This window comes from Larimichthys crocea, chromosome I (assembly GCF_000972845.2).
Source record: "Larimichthys crocea isolate SSNF chromosome I, L_crocea_2.0, whole genome shotgun sequence".
NCBI classification, from domain to species: Eukaryota; Metazoa; Chordata; class Actinopteri; family Sciaenidae; genus Larimichthys; species Larimichthys crocea.
In genome coordinates this window covers 30,329,205-30,350,126 of record NC_040011.1, presented here as the reverse complement: position 1 = coordinate 30,350,126, position 20,922 = coordinate 30,329,205, and the positions used below count along the sequence as shown (strand labels likewise).

The following is a 20,922-nucleotide window of genomic DNA, read 5'->3' as shown; positions in this document are numbered from 1 at the left end:
TTTTGGGCTTATTCCCAATAAACTAACATGCAGGCAGATGGCTGAATAACCTCCCAGAAGAAACAGAAAACTTCATTTGATGGAAATCTTGTGTAGAATCGGATGTCATCATCGGAGATACAAAATCGATGAAAATGCAACCGGCTTACTTTCAGCCTTGTCAGTTCTTTAGTCAGCTCCTTAACTTCAGCCTCCAACTGCTGTATGCGTGCAGCTGCAGTGTCTAGTGCACCTGTATGAGATGAGAAAAAAAATTAAATAAATCAAATCAAAATACTTTATTATTCCTCGAAAAGAAATTGCTTTACCATTACTTACAATAGTTACCATTACTTCTTACAATAAGCCTACTTGACTATTACCTTTTACCAGTGCTTAATTTGTAAAGCGGGAGGTCCCGGAACGCAGAGTGGGTGAATCCGGAGACTATGGGGGGCGTACTAAGAACGCTGTGAAATTAAACTAGGTATGTTAGTAACTGTTGTGGTTCTTATGTTGTCTCATGTCTGTGTTAGTCTGAATCATGGGTTTCTATAGTTGACTTGTTGCATTCTTTTAGTGGCGGCTCAGCTTATGTACATCGGTACAGGAGCAATCCCATGCAGCACCTCTAGTGCGGCAGGCTAACCTAGTCGAACACTGAGTGCTCGATCAAATACACTACATCCCCCTTTTCCAAGAATGAGATGTATTCATGCATAAAACTGTAACATGCTCAATATCAAATATACCAAATCTAGTAACACATATTTTCCTTAAAGAATAGCACTTACTCAGTATTAACAAATCACATTCCAATATCTATGTAAACATATCTGATAAACAACCTGCTTCCTTTAAGCAATCTTTTTAAACATGTCAATAAAACATTTATGACAATAGATTATCACATCCTGTCTGTCCTTTTTCTTTTCTTTTTTAAGAAAAATAAACTTAAACTTAAACTTAAATTAGACCATGAACTAGTCTCTGAACCTGACAGGACGTCTCACTGCTCTGCCACTTCTGGTGCGGTATTGATGAACTGTTCACACTCACAGGTGGCAAAACCTGTGGTGGTGGATCTTGTGGTGGCAGGTCAGTAGACTCTTGTGTCTGAGAATGTGCTACTTCTGCATCTTCACCTAAGTCAGTGTCTCTGAACAGACTTGAATGTATCCTCCTCAGATGTCGCCTGTTCCTCCTTAAAGCCTTTCCCGCTGGAGTCAGCACGTTGTAGGAGCGTGGCTCCTGTCTCTGGCCTGTCACTATGGCTGGCTCCCAACCACGTCGTGTCTGCATGTGTACAGTGGTACCTGGGTCCAATGCAGGCAGCGGCTTGACGTTTCGGTCATGGTATAGTCGCTGGCGTGACTGCAAATCCTGTATCCTGCTGTGTATGTGCTGTGGGGTGGACTGCTTTAGCAAAGCACTGGAGTATGGAAGTATGCTGCGCAGAGCTCTTCCCATCAACATCTGTGCAGGTGTCATGTTCATTCCTGTCACTGGTGTGTTCCTCAGTGACAGCAGGACAAGATGTGGGTCTGTGCCGGTTTGCATTGCTTTTTTCAGTGCATGTTTTACAGTCTTTATGGTCCTCTCCGCAAGTCCATTGGTCTGCGGATATCCAGGGCTGGAGTGTGTAAGCTTGAATTCCCATGAGGCTGCAAACAACCTCATCTCGTAGCTGTCAAAAGGAACATGATCACTCACCAGCTCTCTGGGAATTCTGTGCCTAGCAAAAACAGACAGTATGAGTTGTCAAATCAGGCAAGTTCAGCACTTCCGGATATTTTTGTCAGATAGTCCACTAATAACAGATAGGACTGACCTTTCAGTTGGAAGATGTCAGCTTCAACTTTCATCCACAGGAGTTCAGGAACGAGTGGCTCTTTCTGCTGTTGTGGTTGAAACTGCTGGCACTGCATACATTTCTCCACTGTCATTTCTATGTCACGTGTCATGCCAGGCCAATAGAGGACTTTTCTTGCTTTGGCCTTTGTGCGCTGGACGCCCTGGTGAGCTATATGAAGCTTTTCCAAGATCACTTTTCTGAAGCTCTGTGGTATGATGATTTTATCTCCTACCATGATGATGTCATTCTGGATGCTGATGTTGTGTCGCAATGGCCAGTAGCTGTGAAGGCTTTTGTCCAGGCTGTGTCTCCTCGCAGGCCAGCCATCCAGATGTTTCTCACACACAGCTTGTAGTACACTGTCTGCGGCAGTGGCAGTTTTCAGCTGCTTGAGTGTCTCCTCACTCAATGCATCCGTGGCCTCCATGGTGTACACAACTTTCTCATCACAGGGGTTCTCGTTCACGTTGTCACCATCTGTGCTCGCTGTGGCTCATGACAGTGCGTCTGCAATATACATGTGTTTGCCTGGGGTGTAAGTAATGTTCAGATCATATGTTTGCAGTTGTAACAACATGCCTTGTAGTCGTGCTGGGGGTTTATTCAGCGGCTTTCGAACTATTGCCTCTGAAGGCTTATGATCTGACTGCACAGTCACTGCCAAAGACGTACTGGTGGAATCTCTTGGCTGCAAAGACTATAGCCAGCAGCTCCTTCTCTATTTGAGCGTACCTCTTTTCAGTAACCGTGAGTGCGCGTGAGGCATAGCAGAGAGGTCGTTCATCTTGTAGCAGACATGCTCCTAGTCCACCCTTTGATGAGTCCGCTTGTAGTGTAAGTGGCTTCTTGTGGTCATAATACACCAACACTGGTGCCTGTGTGAGAGCAGTTTTCAGGGTCTCTAGCGCTGCACTGTGGTGTGGACACCACTGCCACACTGCGTCCTTCTTAAGCAGCTGTCTGAGCGGTGCTGTCAGTGAGGCTTCATTTGGTATGTGCTGCGCCAAGAACTTGGTCATTCCCAACAGGCGTTGGAGGCTTTGTTTATCCTCTGGGGGTGGCATGTCGATGATTGCCTTGATCTTTGCATCATCAGCCCTCTGTCCTGCTGAGGTGATTATGTGTCCCATGTATTTCACTGTATCAACCTTGTATTGTATTTTGTCCTTGTTAAACTTTACATTTGCTGCCTTTGCCCACTTCATCACGTCATGAAGGATTTTATCATGTTCATGTTTTGAGGCCGCAGCTATGATCATGTCGTCCGCAACAATATGCACTACCTTGGGATGTCACCGGAGGTATAACATATATATATATATATATATTTTTATTTTTATTTTTTTATTTTTTATTTATTTATTTTTTTTAATAAATCAACGTCATCTACGGGGGCCAGATATAATTTGATGGCAGGCCAGTTTGGCCCGGGGCCGCTAATTGCCGACCCCTGGTCTAGCGGTTCTTTTGCTGGAACACTTCACTGGCTGACTTAATCCCAAACGGAAGCCTGAGAAAGCAGTATCGGCCCCATGGGTAGTAAAGGTGCACAATTTTGAACCAACACTGGTGGCTCGTCCAACTTAATCTGCCAGTAACCATCTTTTTCATCCAGGATGGTGAAGATGGTTTTTCCTGCGAGTTTGCTGCCATATCTTCAGGGGTAGGAATGGAGTAATGCTGGCGTTTGACAGCTTCATTCAGGTTACAAGGGTCCAAACACACCCTTAGGAACCATTTTTCTTCTTCGTGGCGACAAGGCTGTTCACCCATTCCAGTCAGCTCGTTGACAGGTTTTATCACTCCTTTTCTCCAGATCTTGTGTGTGTTTCAGTGAGTCCATGATCGAAGAGGATGTTTCTACAACCGTGAACACAGGGGGAACAGATGGGTCAACATGAATGATGTACGTTAGGAAACTCACCCAGTCCTGTGAAGACCTCAGCATACTTTTCAATCAGCTCCTTTTTGGTGGATGGAGGCTGTGACGGCTGTGGGGGAGTTGTTGTGAGTGCTTCAACCCTTTTCACCAGCCCCAACCCAGTACATGCTTCACCTCCCAGAATCGCTTTGTCTGCCTGCCTGGTTACTTGGAACTTTACAGTGGCTGTGTATCTTGCAGTTTTACACTGCAGAGTTGCAACCCCACATGAAGGCAGGCAAGCTCCACAAAAGCAATTAACACAGTCTTGTGGGGCGCAGTTGAATGGGACCTGGCAGCTGCTTGAAAATGGACATGGGCAGTACACTAGCATCAGCACCTGTATCAAGTTTGAAGTTTATAGGTACACCTCTGATGCTGGCTGTTTCAACCTACTGTCCTTTGTGAGGCTCACTGCTTTTTCCCCATTACTGTCTACATGCCAATATCACGGAATCCACTTCACTCTCAATGTTATGTACAGTCTTGGCCTTATAGTTGTCACTCCCAACTGTGCGACATACCTTCGAAAAGTGATTCTTATTATTATTATATAAATCATTATGAGATATCTAGTTTTAACTGGGTTAATAAGAATACAACAAAGAAGAAGTAAAGAATAAAGTCCAGAAGAGGGCGGTATAGGCAACAATAAGGATGCGGACTGCCGTTAAACAGCTAAGCAGAAGAAGAAGAAAAAGAAGAAGAAGAAGAAGAAGAAGAAGCGACAGCTCACTGTGATTTGCTGAGAGGTGACCAATAGGAAACTGACAGAAGATCGTCGTGTGTGTGTGTGTGTGTGTGTGTGTGTGTGTGTGTGTGTGTGTGTGTGTGTGTGTGTGTGTGTGTGTGTGTGTGTGTGTGAGAGCAGTGTGTGAGCAGTGTGTGAGCAGTGTTACAGAATGTTTGAAAAACTTTGTGTCTGGCTCTTTGTCCTCGTGCTTTTCTACAATGAGCCCGCTCGCGCGCAGAAGAAGAAAGAGGTAAAGTGTGATTGACAGCGATGACAGCGCGAGGGAAAAGTTAGCATGACGTCAGCGAGCTTTTCAAACTTCACCGTGCAGTGTGAGAAGCTAAGCTAACAGCAGCCAGGATAGCTAACGCGCACACACACACACACACACACACACACACACACACACACACACACACACACACACACACGCTAACTAGTTTAAAACAAGTGAACATGACGTGAAGTTCACCTTCACTCGAACACTGAGGACGTGTGTTAACGCTGTGCTGGCTGAAGTTCACAGTTGATTCACTTGCTTTACTACTTTACTAACTTGTTTTGAAGACAGTCAGCGTCAATTAACATGAGCTAACTGAACTAAGCAAAACAGTAAATGTCCTATTTAAGTCAGTTCATTAGAAATGGCTTTATTCAGTTTATCATAGCTGTACGTATCTCTCATTGCTTCCTATTTATGATGTTTTATTGTAAAGACAATGTCTGAGTAGGCTGACCGTTTTAAACAACAGGTTGCCAGATATGATTATCTACGAGCCATACATAATACCATCAGGAATATTTGAATCAAACAATATAACATGGTAGGAAGTGTTTCATTACAACCTTTGAGCTTTTAAAGAAATCGGATGTTGTGAGTTAACTCTGTGTGAGCCTCTATAGGGCTCCCTCCAGCAGAGACCTATGGTAGACTGAAGCTGTTCTGGTGGGCCTGGCATCTCACTATGACATCCGCCCTTACCTATACATCGGGCCACATTCAGTAATAGTTTGTTCTTGAGAAAGGTTCTTAGAAAAGTCTGTAGTTTGCATTGTGTTTTCAAAATGATGCATGTTATTGGCCCTGTACAATTAGTCAACTACTCAGACATTACTACCTTCACTTTAGAAGTTAGAGTAGTACATTTACATTTACATGTAGTCATTTAGCAGACACTTTTATCCAAAGCGACTTACAAAACGGGAAACAATCATGGTACAGTGTGACTAGGACATGTTAGTGCAGCAGTAAGTGCTGTGACAGTTCTTAAAGGGATAGATTTATCATGTCCAGTTGTTGGTAGTGTTGGAGAGGAGGTCCTCTCTGAAGAGCTGGAGGTCTACAGGAGTTTTTTAAAGGTAGAGAGAGACACCCCTGATCTGGTAGGAACTGGTATTATAGTCCACCAACAGGGAACAACAGATGAGAAAAGTCCGGATTGCCTTGAGTGAACAGTTGGCAGAGCCAGGCGTTGTTCATTGGAGGGGTGCAACAGTCATGAGGTAACATATGCCTGTATAAGGGGTATCCATGTAGGTGGGTGCACTTTATCGTCAGCGTAATTTAATGTGGGCTGCTACAGGTAGCCAGTGGAGCTTGATAAGCAACGGGGTAACAAAATGTTTTGGGTTGATCATCTGGAGAGGCTCAGGAGGGCGTTGCAGTAATCTAGTCTTGAGATGACCACAGGCTCTATCAGCAGTTGGGTAGCACTTTGAGCCAAGTAAAGCCTGATTTTTCTTGTATTGTGAAGTGCAAAGCGACACGACTGGGCAACTGAGGCGGCATAATTAGAGGAGCTTAGTTAGTCATTAATCACAACCTCTAAATTTCTCGCTGGTCACCCTGGTTGGGGTGAGACACAAGGAATCGATGTTGATGTTGTCATGGTGTATAGTAGGTTTAACACTGCGTTATATCTCAATCATTTAAACCTTTACAATAAAATGGCGACAACTGCCCCTGCATCAAACGCTTGTCAAAGTGTTTGTTTGTTTTTTGTGTGTGTTTTATAATTATTTTTACACTAATTGACTCATCGAAATTAAAACTTTCATTAAATTGCCAGTGAATTAACATGGGTAAATGCCTCCGCTGTTCTCCTGTTTTCACTAGCAGCTGTTTTGATGTCTTTGTCCTGTGTAGACTCTACTGTCAGAGAAGGTGACTCAGATGATGGAGTGGGCCTCCAAGCGTTCAGTCATCAGGATGAATGGGGATAAGTTTCGTCGTTTTGTCAAGGCTCCTCCCAGAAACTACTCTGTGGTTATCATGTTCACAGCTCTGCAACCACAGAGACAGTGTGGGGTCTGTAGGTAAGAAGCAGGAGCAAATGGAGTAGGTTATTTTAATTCATATTTATACATTTAAATGCATCTTTTGCATCTTTCATTTCAGGCAAGCAGACGAGGAGTTCCAGGTGCTGGCTAACTCTTGGCGTTATTCCTCTGCCTTTACTAACAAAGTCTTCTTTGCATCTGTCGACTTTGATGAAGGATCAGACGTCTTTCAGATGGTGAGACAACTTCCTGTTCCCCAAGACTACATTTATGTGTTTTGTGTTTTTCGTAGTATCACATGTGTTTACTTGCCCTTGATCTGGGTTACTATAGCGGTATGAGTCAAAACTAAACTACGGTGATTCAGTTGCAATCAACAGATCAAAAGGATCCTGAAATATTATCGTGATGTTGCTTTGTAAAAAGTCTGTCCACAAGGTGACAAGCAAACAACTTGCTAAAATGCTTGTTTGTATAAAGCAAGTTCAGAGGAATAATAAATGAAGAGACAAAATGTGATGATGTACAAACACTGAAACCTCATTTCATTGAAAATAGTCCACAAGAAGTTGGTTCCTAATTCTCACTCTGTTCATTACTTTCTCTTTTAATGAATTCATCTTTTAATTCTCTGTAATTCAATCTGGAGGTTGTAAAGTGCTGTGTATACAGTGCTGCTGATGGTTGAAAACTTCTGTCTGTGCTTAGATTAACAAATCAGTTATAAAAGGAAAGCTGTGATTCAGGTGACACATTCTTGATGCAGAGCTATTCAGCTCATAATTCAACTTTATTAATTTTAATGCATATGTAATATGTGGAATGTAAACAGACTGAAATTAAATATAGGCTCATAAAATGGTCAGAACACTCACAAATGACGAGGCAGCGGTCAGCTGATGCTGACCAAAGTCAAGACAACTGAAAGATGTATCACACTCTGCTTTAGAAGACTCACAGTGTGATTAAACAACTTTGAATTCTTTTCATTGAAGTTACTTGAAAGCTTGATTAGATAAAAGAACTCAGCCCGGTACTATTGAACTCCACTGCAACATATACTGAAAGTTTTCCTGTATTTGTGTTGCAGCTAAATATGAATTCTGCTCCGACCTTCCTTCACTTCCCATCTAAAGGGAAACCTCGCAGATCTGATACCTATGAGCTGCAGGTCAGAGGCTTTGCAGCTGAGCAGCTGGCAAGATGGGTGGCAGACAGGACTGATGTGCAGGTAATTGCAGAACATGCCATTAAAGAGAGATCAGGACCCCTAAAATGAAGCCATCATTGTGTGTGCTTTGATGGTATAAACTAATAAGTCTTGACACTGAACTTTAATAATCACACATGATGATGGGAGCCTCTGATAACTATTGTGATGATTGTCTGTTTTTCAGATCCGTGTAATTCGTCCTCCTAACTATGCTGGACCTCTCCTGCTGGGCTTCCTCCTGGCTGTGATTGGAGGCCTGGCATATCTACGGAGACACAATTTGGAGTTTCTCTTTAACAAGAATGTGTGGGCCTTCTCTGCACTGGTACAGTTTATTTTCGGCTTCAAATGAGCCTTAATTTTGTCTCCTGTTGACTATCATTCAGTATTACACCATAAGTCAAACATCACTCCATCCTGGGGGAGTACACCTGCCTAAACAATGTACTTAAGCCAAGTTCAGCAGGTGAAACAACAAATTATCACTTACCAGCATAAAATATGGTAAAGTTTCAAATTCTAAGTCGGGTCACAGACAGCCACTAACATTATGCTTTTTTATTTATATCTGTCCATTATTGAGCTTAAACAGTTAGTAGTTCGTAGCAGCATTCACCTTGCCATCAAGATAAGATTAATGCAGTCAATAGGCCTTGGCTGATATTCAATATATTCAACCATATGAAGCCAACAATATGACTGGACCAGTAATATCAAATTCTGCCACTAGGTGTTGCACATGTCTCAGCTGCTCCTAAAAGGAGAGCCATGAATGGGAGGGATTCATTTGAAACAGGAAGCAGAAAGTATAAGTTATACTGAAAAGACATGTGCTGCAGACAGGCTGAGAGGATTGTAGCTATCAGCCACTAAATGGATGACATCGCTGAGAACTGCTTGTCTTGATCTAATTTATCAGAACGGCTCATACTGACAAATGCTAGTTCAGTCTGTGTGCACAAAGTCAGACCTGTTCAAGCTTGTTTGCTGGACTATACTGACTCTACCACTCAGCTCTTCTGTCTTCTTAGGCTCACACTCGGGATCAATGCCATGATTGTGCTAGTTCTTTGATATTACCACGATTATGGCTAAAATATTACTCATAATGATTTGGTTGAATGTTTAATTTATTTACAAGAATGAGCAATTCAAACATTGTCCCAGCAATCACATTCAAGGAATGTCAAACAGAACAACGAGGTGAAGTTCAATGATGTTTCAAAGACAAAGGAAATGAATAGCCAGCTGCTTGGTGACATTCACTGTTAATTTAGTGTTCCAGCAGGTGTTGATGTGCACCTGTTATGAAGTGGTTTGAGAAAAGTGTTGAAATACAAGGAGAACTAGAATGAATATAATAACGTGGCTTGAGCAAGATGCTGAACCCCAAATTGCCATATAAGTCAAGTTCATTTACCATGATATGATGTAGGTAGATACTTTATTCTCTTTACAAGGAGATTTGTTAAAAAGCTTCACATGAATACATAAATACAGATACATTAAACACCACAACATAACCACAAAAATAAACCCTTATCCCATCCATATAGCTCTCAGCACACTTTGTTGGCAGCATTTTTGGATGTCAGTGGTGGGTAGATCAAAGTTCAGTTTATTGTCCAGGGTAAGTCCAAGGTATTTGATGCACTCCACAATCTCCGTGGTTTTATTATTTATATCTCCTGATCTGTCTTCTTTGTGCTGCGGTATGCTTTTTCTATCTTTCAGTGCTTTGTCCTGATCATGACTTCAGGACAGATGTGGAACCACATCAGAGGACCACCATATGCACACAAGAATCCTAGCACTGGCCAAGTTGTAAGCCAGAAATTCACATCCTGTTTCACAATATAATATGTGAAGTAACTATCAGTGTTAAATGGTCTGTGTGTTTTCAGAGTTATATCCACGGCAGCAGTCAAGCCCAGTTTGTGGCTGAGACACACATCGTCCTACTCTTCAGTATCCTTCAGCTGTATGCATACTCACATTTTTACCTGTATTACATACTGGATACTTGGGACTAAACCAAAAATTATCTTACTACTAATACTACTAAAATTAATCTTTGGTGCATCAGAGCTGTAGTGTCGCTGTTGTCCTGTTGTAAATTTTCTTAATATAAAATGTCAATGTCAATGTGTGCAAAGCTGTCATCAAAGCAAGAATCTTATTAGAAAATAATTTAGGAAAAACACTGAATGAGATGGTGTGTCCAAACTTTTAAGTTTTAGGTTCTTTCACTGAAGTAGAAGTACTTTACTTTTACTGGGGAGCCGTGGGATCAAACCATCGATCTTCTGATTAGCTCTATCTATTGATCTATCGATCTCAAACTATTGGACACAAAACAAATTAAACTTCATGTCAATATTTTACAGTGTAAATTGCGAGTCAGATTTAGAAGCGAGGTACATGGAATAAAACAACGCCAGAACACACACAAACAGGTAGACTATCAGAGTTTACTCCATGAATCCAGTCAGTTTTAGTGAGTGTCATAGTAGTGTAGTGACTGGCAGCCACAGCATGATGTCGAGCTGCCTTTTTTCAAAAGACGACTCAACTTTTCTGCAGCAGGTCACTGCATTCTTTGGCAGACACACCTGCAGTGCAGACTGCTAACGCCAAAACAGAGGACCCCCACTGAAATGAATGGAAAAACCTGCAGCGCCAAACTAGTGAATCCGTTCTTCTTCTAGCGCTGTTTGTTTTCACTGTATACTTGTGTATTTTTAGAGGATGCAAGGTGAAATTACTTTTCTGACTCACTTACTTTTTCAACAGGTGTGTCTCATCTCATTTCCCTTGTATGTATCTCACTCACAAACTCAAGTTGCAGTGTTTATTGATATACACAGATTTGCTGAGTCACTTGGATCATTTCCAGCACATGGCATTGGTCTGTGAGTCTTGTAGGACACTAAACCAGTGTAGAAACAGGTTTGCAGGGCGTTGTTTTAATTTTGATGTTTCAGATTGTTTCAGAATACTTACACAAATGCAACAGAGCAAAGATTTAACTGGCACACTACAAAAATAAATCTGCTGTTTTGATTCCTGCTTGGAGGCCTGTTCGTTAAATTCTAGCGGTTGTTTTGGGTAGTCATGCGTCACATGCATTCATTGTCTAAGTCTTGACCCTAACTGTCAGATGCTGCTGTTACCATGGGAATTGTGCTGCTGTGTGAGGCTGCAACCTCTGACATGGACATCGGCAAGAGGAAGAGTATGCTCGCACACGCACAGATTCATGTTTTCCTCAGATTTTTGTATACACTTTAGATCCTTTTTGACGGAGTGCCCCAGTAGCTCATCTGGTAGAATGTAGCAAGACTGGGTCCTTACAACTACAACCATGGTTCGATTCCAGCCTGGCCATGGAGCTCCAAGGCAGAAGCAAAGCACTGCTGTGGACAGGGTCAGCAGAAAAACATCTTGGCCACATAAGAAATCAATATTCATTTAAATGTCTGCTATAGTTAGCCCTGCCTTGCCGTGACACAGCACTTTCCTTGGTGCTACATTGTCTCAGCTGTAGAATTATGTTTTCTTATAACTAACAAACTGTGCCACATAGGGTGTATTTTCCCACAGATCTGACGGCAAGGTAAAGCTATGAGAATAATCTCACTGTAGTGTATGCTTTAGTGGATATGGTGTTTTTCAGTCGGTGCTGACCCTGGTCACAGCAGCGCTTTGCTCCACTTCTGTGTTCGAATTCCCTGTCTGCTTCTCCAAAGTCAAGTCAACTGTATTGTAAATGCTGCCATATGTACAGGACATACAGAGAATTGAAATGGTGTTCCCTTATATCCCTGGTGCGAACAGTAATATACATAAAATATAAAAATGTATACAAACTGTGAGTGAAACTGATTGTGTGTGTCTGTGTCAGTTATGTGTGTAGCAGGTATTGGTTTGGTGATGCTGTTCTTCAGCTGGTTGCTCTCTATTTTCAGAGCAAAGTACCATGGATATCCATACAGGTAGGAACAGGCAGACTCATTTATATCTGTTTATCTTGATTTGCTTTCTGTGATTGGCTGAGATAATGTCTTATTTCCAATAAGTTTTCTTGTCTCCATTACAGCTTCCTCATGAGTTGAAGCTGACCAGCATCTTCCAGTTTCACAGCAAGTACGGACTGCAGGACAAGAAGTGCTGACAACAAACAGGGTGCTGTCTATAGCAAGGATGCCACATTTCTGTTTGCTAAGCCATGGTTTGTCTACTGATCTCTTGAGCCAAAATTATGTGTTTCAATACAGATACATACACACTGTGCCTTTACAAAGATCTGTTGTGCCAAAAGATGTTTTCTACAATCAGAATTTTGAACTGTTGGGACCATAAAGAGGCCATGGACTCTAACTGGTTGTTAAGTTGTTTGTTTTGTGTGTGGTTGAACGTTTTTATTTCATATTGTTAAGTAGTTGTTATTTCAGGCATGCAGGGTATCTGGAAATTAACACTATTTAAAGGGTAACTTAGATATTTTTCAACCTGATAATTATTATTCCATATTTCTATGTCAAAGTGACTTTATCAAATTGTTAGATCATAAGTAACATATCACTTTACATAGTTTTAATGTAAATTAACTAACAAACTTAATGAAGCAAGTAATAAGATTTATGTAATAGTACTACCAAAATGACTGCATTCATATTCACTGTTGGGTTTAAGCAAACAAATTGTCTTTATTAATAATGAATGCATAAACCTAGCTACCACTACACTACTGTGTAGTGGAGGCATATTGAGATTATTAGTACTATTACATAAATCTTATTACTTATTTTATTTTTTTTGTTTTATTTATATTAAAACTATTCAAATGGATGGAAATTTTCTATGTAATTGAAATACAGAAGTCCTGCATTTTTGCCTAAAATTGTTGACATAGAATCTTTTTTCTTTTAAGAGGGCTGTGAATTCCATCAACATTATGACTTATGTATATTCCTCAATCTATATGATTGGCAGTCAATAGGATTTTTTATTCCTCAACAATCATATCCTAATCTGGATTTTATTTTAAGTATTTTTTGCAAAATAACTCAAAATGCAGTGTTCCAAATTATTAAGCAAAGCGGAGTTTTAAAACAAATAGTTTCTAAATGATTCAAAATAGAAATGAGTTGTGTTTTTTGCATTAGCGGATAATTATTCTCAAATCAAACTAATGATATAAACAAACCATTTACAGATCGAGTTACATATTAGCATAGGAGCCCTTCTTTGATATCCCCTTAATAACTTTCTCATCCATTGAATTTGTAAGTCCATGTACAGTTTTCTGATGACAGTCACCTCCCAGAGCTGCTGTTTTGAGGTAAACTGCCTGTGCGTTGTCTTGCATGAAAATGATTGTATTCCAGAAGGCAAAGTTCTTCTTTTGTACTATGGCAGGAAATAGGCAGTTAGGAACTCCACATATTTTGTAGAGGTCATTTTGACACCTTAAGGCGACTTAAAGGGCCCTACCAACTCATCTCTTATGATTCGTTCGAACTTGATTTCTTTATAAAGTGACATACTGGTTTCTTTAATGTTGTACAGAGCGAATGAAGCCAACCTCTTCTATGTCAGTGCTTGGATTCACTCCTTCACTGTTTTCAGGGTGGTGCCCTGTAATTATTAACTTGAATTAATGAAATAATGATTTTTTTTGTTAACTTCAATATCAAATTTAGCTGAAAAAAGTATTGTACTGTAGTATATGAAAAAAACTGTGAAAATAGCCCCTCTCTGCTCCCTGTGGCTTGTGAGTGCAGGCATGAGGATGCTAAGCAATGGCGTGGTAGAAAACTAAAATAACAAATAACAATAGTGTGGATGCCCAGAAGGCAATACGCTGTGCCTGGCGGGAGAGTATTACCTTGCAGGCGCACACTATTAAGTATGGGGAATAATAGATAGTGTGCTCTTTCAGGCTCACTCAATAATAATAAAAATAAGTATGGGGAATAGTATATAGTGTGCTCTTTCAGGCACACTCAATAAGAATAAGTCATGCCTAGGAATAGTATATAGTGCGCCATGCAGGCACACTCAATAAGTATGGGGAATAGTAGATAGTGTGTTTTGTCATGCACACTAAATAAGCCTGAGGAATAATAGATAGTGTGCCTTGTCAAGCACACTCAAATACAAAGTGTAGTAGGAGAGATAGGATGTTATGGAGATAATAGAACAGAGCAAGTAGTCATGAGCAGAATGAAAATAGGGCACAGTGAATTGAATAACACACCAAATATAATAGGAAAACATCCAACTGGTCAGTGTAGCTGTGGAGAGAGGGAGACTGTGGAGCATGTGATTGTACCATGTCCTGAATATGAAAGAGAGAAGGAAATGATAAATACAGGTTTGCAGAAGGCAGGAATATATGAGTATTTAATGTAGCCACAATGGGGCACAAGCCAATGTCTTATTGTGCCAGTCCCAAGCCTGGATAAATACAGAGGGTTGTGTCAGGAAGGGCATCCGACGTAAAACTTGCCAAATCAAACATGCAAATCGAATCTATGACTTCTATACCGGATCGGTCGAGGCCCGGGTTAACAACGAGCGCCATCGGTGCTGTTCACCTACAGGGTGCTGGTGGAAATCGGACTACTGTTGGTCAAAGAAGGAGAGGAGGAAGGCATGTTCGTAACGAGGGAGAAGAGGAAAGCCAAGAGTCTAGGACTGAGAGTAGGGACTTTGAATGTTGGAACTATGACAAGAAATGGTAGAGAGTTGGTTGACATGATGCAGAGGAGGAAAGTAGACATACTGTGTGGGAGACCAGGTGGAAAGGTAGCAAGGCTAGAAGCTTAGGAGCAGGGTTCAAGTTGTTCTATCATGGTGCAGATAGGAAGAGAAATGGAGTAGGAATTATCTTGAAGGAGGAGTTTGTTAGGAGTGTACTGGAGGTAAAAAGAATGTCAGATAGAGTGATGAGTCTGAAGCTAGAAATCGAAGGTGTGACGTTGTTGTTGTTGTTAGTGGGTATGCTCCACAGGTAGGATGTGAGCTGGAGGAGAAGGAGAAATTCTGGTTGGACCTTGATGAAGTGATGCAGAACATCCCTAGAAGTAAAGAAAGTTGTCATTGGTGCAGACTTTAATGGACATGTTGGTGCAGGAAACAGAGATGATGAGGAGGTGATGGGCAGGTTTGGTATCCAGGAGAGGAACGCAGAAGGACAGATGGTGGTTGATTTTGCAAAAAGGATGGAAATGGCTGTAGTGAATACTTTCATACAGAAGAGGCAGGAACATAGGGTGACTTATAAGAGTGGAGGTAAAAGCACACAGGTAGACTACATCTTGTGTAGACGGTGTGATCTGAAGGAGATCAGTGACTGCAAAGTAGTGGTCGGTGAGAGTGTTTTTAATCATGTTGACTTTATTGTAATCATTTAAAAAAAATTATGTATTACTGTACTCAGAATTAATTGATTGAAAATTTATGATTGAAGGCTGCAACGACCTTCTGCTTTTATATTAATTATATTTTCTATGAATAATTTTAAGTATTCCAATGCACGTAATTCAGGTTTTTTTCATGAACCACATGAAATGTAAAATTAAAACTACTACTAGTACCATTGCCTCCAATAGCGAACACATTTGTGAAAATAGTTAGGAAAATAACTATCAAAACAGTAAACAGAAAGCCACACTTTTGACATTTGCATTGCGGAAATTTATTTTACAAAATGCCAACAAAAACCAGTATAACAATATGTTTTACTGGACATCTCAAAATCAATAATCTAACAATATTAGTACAGTACATGGAACATTGCGCTTATCACAGTCTTTCAAGATCATAAAACTATATTAGCATCCAACAATGCAGCTTTTAAGACCAATAAAATACGTTTCAGCTGTATCAAAGTTAAACTGCCAAAAATCTGAGTTTTTGGCAGTTTAACTTTGATACAGCTGAAACGTATTTTCATTATACTTTTCATTAGTGGTGTCAATGTAGTATATTCAGATGTCTGTATCTTTTCATGTTAAGCCCCAAAGTGACCTATTTGTGTGGCAACAGATTAATAAAACTGTTGAGATCACTGAAATTTGTCTTGTTATGGCATCACAATACTATCTGCCCATCAACTTAAGACTTTACATTTTCAGTAAGGAATTTCTACTAGTTGAAAAAATCATGGGCTTTTCTGTTCACAATAAGATCATGTCTTTGAGTTTATAATATGTTTAGTCCCTTTCAAGTTTGTTAGGGAAATGTGCAGCAACACAATACAAATCAATAAATCAATGAACATCAACTTTCCCAAAATACTTTCAAGTTCAACTACTGTAGAAATTGGCGCATCTCTGTAAATTGGATGATCTCCAGTGTTTGTAGGGCTTTTGGTTTCTGTTCCCTCCTCTTGGTTTAGCTCTAAACCGTCCTTAAATGATAGGTCATCATCAAATGACAGGTCATCGTCAAATAACACATTTTCATCTAAAGTCCCTTCTTCAACAAATTCAGGTAGGTGATCAACAAATGTATTTATGTGAAAAGGCTGTTCAGGCTCTGATTCAACATTAGGTCCAGAGTGATGCATCTCACTTGTGTGTCCATTGCACTGGGGTGTATGGTTGGTGTTATAAAGGACACACAAATTTGTGATCGAAGAGTCTTCCAGATCCACAACGTCATCAGCTTCCAGATTAGCAGAACTGGTCTCTTGCTCGGGGCGCCAGTCATCTGTCCTCGAGTTTGTTGATTCTAGAAAAAAAAAGGTCCCAATGTATTTAGCAGATTTGTTTTCTTATAGCAATGACTCACCAATCCTTGAAAAGCAATTTACTGGACTACACGTGTTTATTTTTCACTATACTTCTGCTAAACACATTACTAATTACTAGATTATTAAAGTGTTATAGTCACCTGAGCTGCCAGTAAAACCTTGACAAACCAAGTGAGGTTCACAAGTCTCACATAAGTAACAGTGATTTATTGGATACATTAACTTTTCTTTGAAATAACAGTTGATCAAAATTTAAAGCTTTACAACATGCAATTTCTTACATGTCTAACAGAGCTGTTTACATTTTTGCACATTCGTTACCTGTGTTCTCCAGTCCTTGTGTGTCCTGCTGAAAACAGAGAATAATACATTTAACATATTTAATACTCGCATGCAATTTTATTAGGCATACCTGGGTAAAATCAATGCAGTATATAAGTCCTGCTATGAATCCCCCTTTCATGTGGATTAAAATGTTAATATTTTATTGAATCTGTTTGAGAGGTGATACTTCATTGTCAAAACTATAAGTAAATTACATATATATTTACATGTACTGTTTACCATGGGCTGATTATTGACGTGTCTAATTACCAGATCTGATATTAACCATTTATCTGAGTATCTGCATCAGTTAAATCATTGAGATAAATTAATTTAAAAATGTGGTGCTTTGGCTCTGATGCCTAATACAATCTGTAAGGTAAATAAAAACTATAGTAATCAGATAAATGTAGTGGAGTAAACAATAAAATATTTGTCTCCAAAATGTAGTGGAGTGTAAATATAAAAAAATGACACATGGTTCATACATTTATGAGTTTGCATATAGTGGTGCACAAAATATAATATGCAATTTATTCTGACTAAAAAGGGTTACAGAAATGGAATAATTATACACATGTGCAACCTTTTCTATTAAATGCGTAAATTTCTTTTAACATGTTGATTTTTGTGTAGTTAATTAATGTTAATTAACACATTAAAGTCCTGGCCCTAGTAAAAAATAATTTCAGTTAACTGAAATTAAAGTATAAACTAAAATGACGCTTTACAAAACTCAAGAAATAACTGAAATGTATTGTACACGCAAAACTAACTAAAACAAGCTAATCTCATAAAGAAAATAAGTAAACTTCCTCTTTAGAAAAAATGTAGCTTCATACACTCACCACTAGTGATGTGTCAGTCGCGAACGAGCCGGTTCAAAGAGCCGGCTCTTTTAAGTGAACGATAGAAGTCGGCTTCTAACTTCATAAAGCGCCTTTCTACAAAGTTCTTTAAGTTAATGTCTCTTATATATGAGGGGCCGTCAGGGACATTATTCAGAAATACCTCTCACACACACTACTGAAATATTACGCTCTTACACACACTAGTGAAACGCTCTTACACACACTAGTGAAATGCTCTCACACACACTACTGAAATATTACGCTCTTACACACACTAGTGAAACGCTCTTACACACACTAGTGAAACGCTCTCACACACACTACTGAAATGCTCTCACACACACTACTGAAATGCTCTCACACACACTACTGAAATGCTCTCACACACACTACTGAAATGCTCTCACACACACTACTGAAATGCTCTCACACACACTACTGAAATGCTCTCACACACACTACTGAAATGCTCTCACACACACTACTGAAATGCTCTCACACACACTACTGAAATGCTCTCACACACACTACTGAAATGCTCTCACACACACTACTGAAATGCTCTCACACACACTACTGAAATGCTCTCACACACACTACTGAAATGCTCTCACACACACTACTGAAACGCTCTCACACACACTACTGAGATTTCAGTGTAACCGGAAGGCATTTCACTTAAACCGGAAGGCATTTCACTTAAACCGGAAGGCGGGTTGTAAGAGGGAGCGCAGCATCGTTGGCTTGCAGATGTCGCGCCAGGAGGAGCTTTCCAGTGGACTTACAGAAGCTGCTGCGCTACTCAGGGCCGGTCCTAGCTATGGGCAATGTGGGCGGCCGCCCAGGGCGCATTCTCCGTGGGGGGCGCACGAACGCCCGAAAAAGCAAATGTGGCCAGGACCGGCGCTGGCGCTACTCAACAACATTTTGTCATCAGCGGAGACAATTCGAACATTATCTAATGCAACAGCGAGCAGGCAACAGTGCCACGCCCCCTTGAGTGCCGACACCGTGGAGAGCCGGCTTACGGCGCTTTTCCCGTCTCGCGGCCGCAATGGCGCGCCGCAACACCCAGCTGTTGGCCCGGTCAGGATCTCCGTGCCGCGTTACCAAGCTCAGCAGAGCTTCGGGACATGGACAACCAGGACAACCGGGCCAACAGCTGGGTGCTAAGTCCACTGGAAAGCTCCTTCTGGCGCGACATCTGCAAGCCAACGATGCTGCGCTCCCTCTTACAACCCGCCTTCCGGTTTAAGTGAAATGCCTTCCGGTTTAAGTGAAATGCCTTCCGGTTACACTGAAATGCCTTGCGGTTACACTGAAATCTCAGTAGTGTGTGTGAGAGCATTTCAGTAGTGTGTGTGAGAGCGTTTCACTAGTGTGTGTAAGAGCGTTTCACTGGTGTGTGTAAGAGTGTTTCACTAGTGTGTGTAAGAGCGTAATATTTCAGTAGTGTGTGTGAGAGGTGTTTCTGAATAATGTCCCTGACGGCCCCTCATACTTATACACCCATTCACACACACACACTAATATATCTGGGAAACAAACAGGCACCAGAAACAACGTATGTAACTTTTAAAGTGATGATTATAAATGTTTACTCCTTATGTAAGCACCAAACCAACATATGTATTTTTCTAATGCTGAGTGTTTACAGCTACTAATGTGTGTAACACTGTTACTGTGATGATAAATATTGAAATATTTATATTTAACATTTAATCTGTGTCTATAATAACCAGATCCTGAAATGTAGATGTGACATGAGGGTTTTCTGAATAAAGAGCACTTACGTGTACATTACACGTGAACATATATACATACATATAGTATACACACACACACACACACACACACACACACATATATATGTGTGTGTGTGTGTGTATACTATATGTATGTATATATGTTCACATGTAATTTGGAAGTAGATGCAAGCCATAGTGGCTTGGGGGCAGTCCTTTCCCAGGAAACTGAGGGTGGTGTAAGGCCTATAGCATATGCTAGCCGAGGCCTTCGGCCCACGGAGCACAATGTGACTAATAATAGTTCCAGCTCATCCTACCCGCTTCCCTCAGAAATCCTGTGCCAGTTGCACCAAGAACACCAGGATGTGGAGTGCACCACCGAGCTGATACAGCAGCGCTGCTATTGGCCAGGGATGACTGTAGACATCAAGCAGTGGGTTCAAGAGTGCGAGCACTGCCAGGTTGTGAAAGACTCTGGGTCAGTGCTGCATAGTTTTATGGGCCACTTGCTTGCGTCCAGGCCAAATGACATTGTGGCCATGGATTTCACCCTTTTGGAGCCCTCACAGAGTGGGCTAGAAAACGTCCTTGTGATAACTGATGTGTTCAGTAAGTACACAGTGGCTGTCTGTGATGGCCACAGCTGTCGCCACACAGCCAAAAAAGTCGGTAACCTTCTGCACTCACACATTTGTTTCTATAGTTAAATTTTGATTATACATTTAGTTATTAGTCTAAATTGGTTTTAACATTTAGTTGCAATAAATCACACTTTCTGTTTCAGATAACACACTTTATTAAATGACAGTACATTGGTTTTCTATTTGAAGCGCGCACATTTAGTTAGCTTTTGTTACAGTCTTCATTTAATACAATTTCTAATGTTTTCTTTGATTTACCGGTGCTGCTGGGAGCTGGGAATGCTGGGCAAAAGGATCCACCCCACAAGCGCAGCCATTTTGTAGCAGAGGATGCTGATTGGGCCGGCACATCATGTGGGGGGGAATTTAGTGCTTTACTGTTTATTTCTTTTGAGACAACTAGTAATTTTACTTGGTTTTGTTAAGTATGGATTATGTTTATTTCAAGGAGTTAATTTTCCTGATTTGCTTTGATAATTAGCTGTTGTCTTTTGTGTTTGTTTACCCCTCTTGTGTTGGTATGGGCTGATCACCCAGTAAGTTTCCCTCTTGTGTTTAGTCATCAGGTCTGTTTGTTTTGTCTTCTGTTAGTTTGTTCAGTTGGCGTTTATAC

The 20,922-nt window shown here is 40.7% G+C and overlaps 1 protein-coding gene across 2 annotated transcripts; it reads left to right on the top strand.

The window, feature by feature from the left end:
* The first annotated feature begins 4,484 nt into the window (after window positions 1-4,484).
* Window positions 4,485-12,361, top strand: magt1 (magnesium transporter 1). 2 transcript variants are annotated; one of them, XM_027284822.1, is made up of 10 exons: window positions 4,485-4,507; window positions 6,635-6,804; window positions 6,887-7,004; window positions 7,859-7,999; window positions 8,166-8,306; window positions 9,716-9,805; window positions 9,886-9,949; window positions 11,142-11,216; window positions 11,886-11,976; window positions 12,081-12,361. In XM_027284822.1, the coding sequence occupies exons 2-10, from the start codon at window positions 6,662-6,664 to the stop codon at window positions 12,094-12,096; spliced, it is 879 nt and encodes a 292-aa protein (XP_027140623.1). In that variant the 5' UTR covers window positions 4,485-4,507; window positions 6,635-6,661; the 3' UTR covers window positions 12,097-12,361. The 2 variants fall into 2 exon arrangements, with proteins under 2 accessions (XP_027140623.1, XP_019109888.1); XM_019254343.2 differs by lacking the exon at window positions 4,485-4,507 and adding an exon at window positions 4,567-4,738.
* The last annotated feature ends 8,561 nt before the right edge of the window (window positions 12,362-20,922 follow it).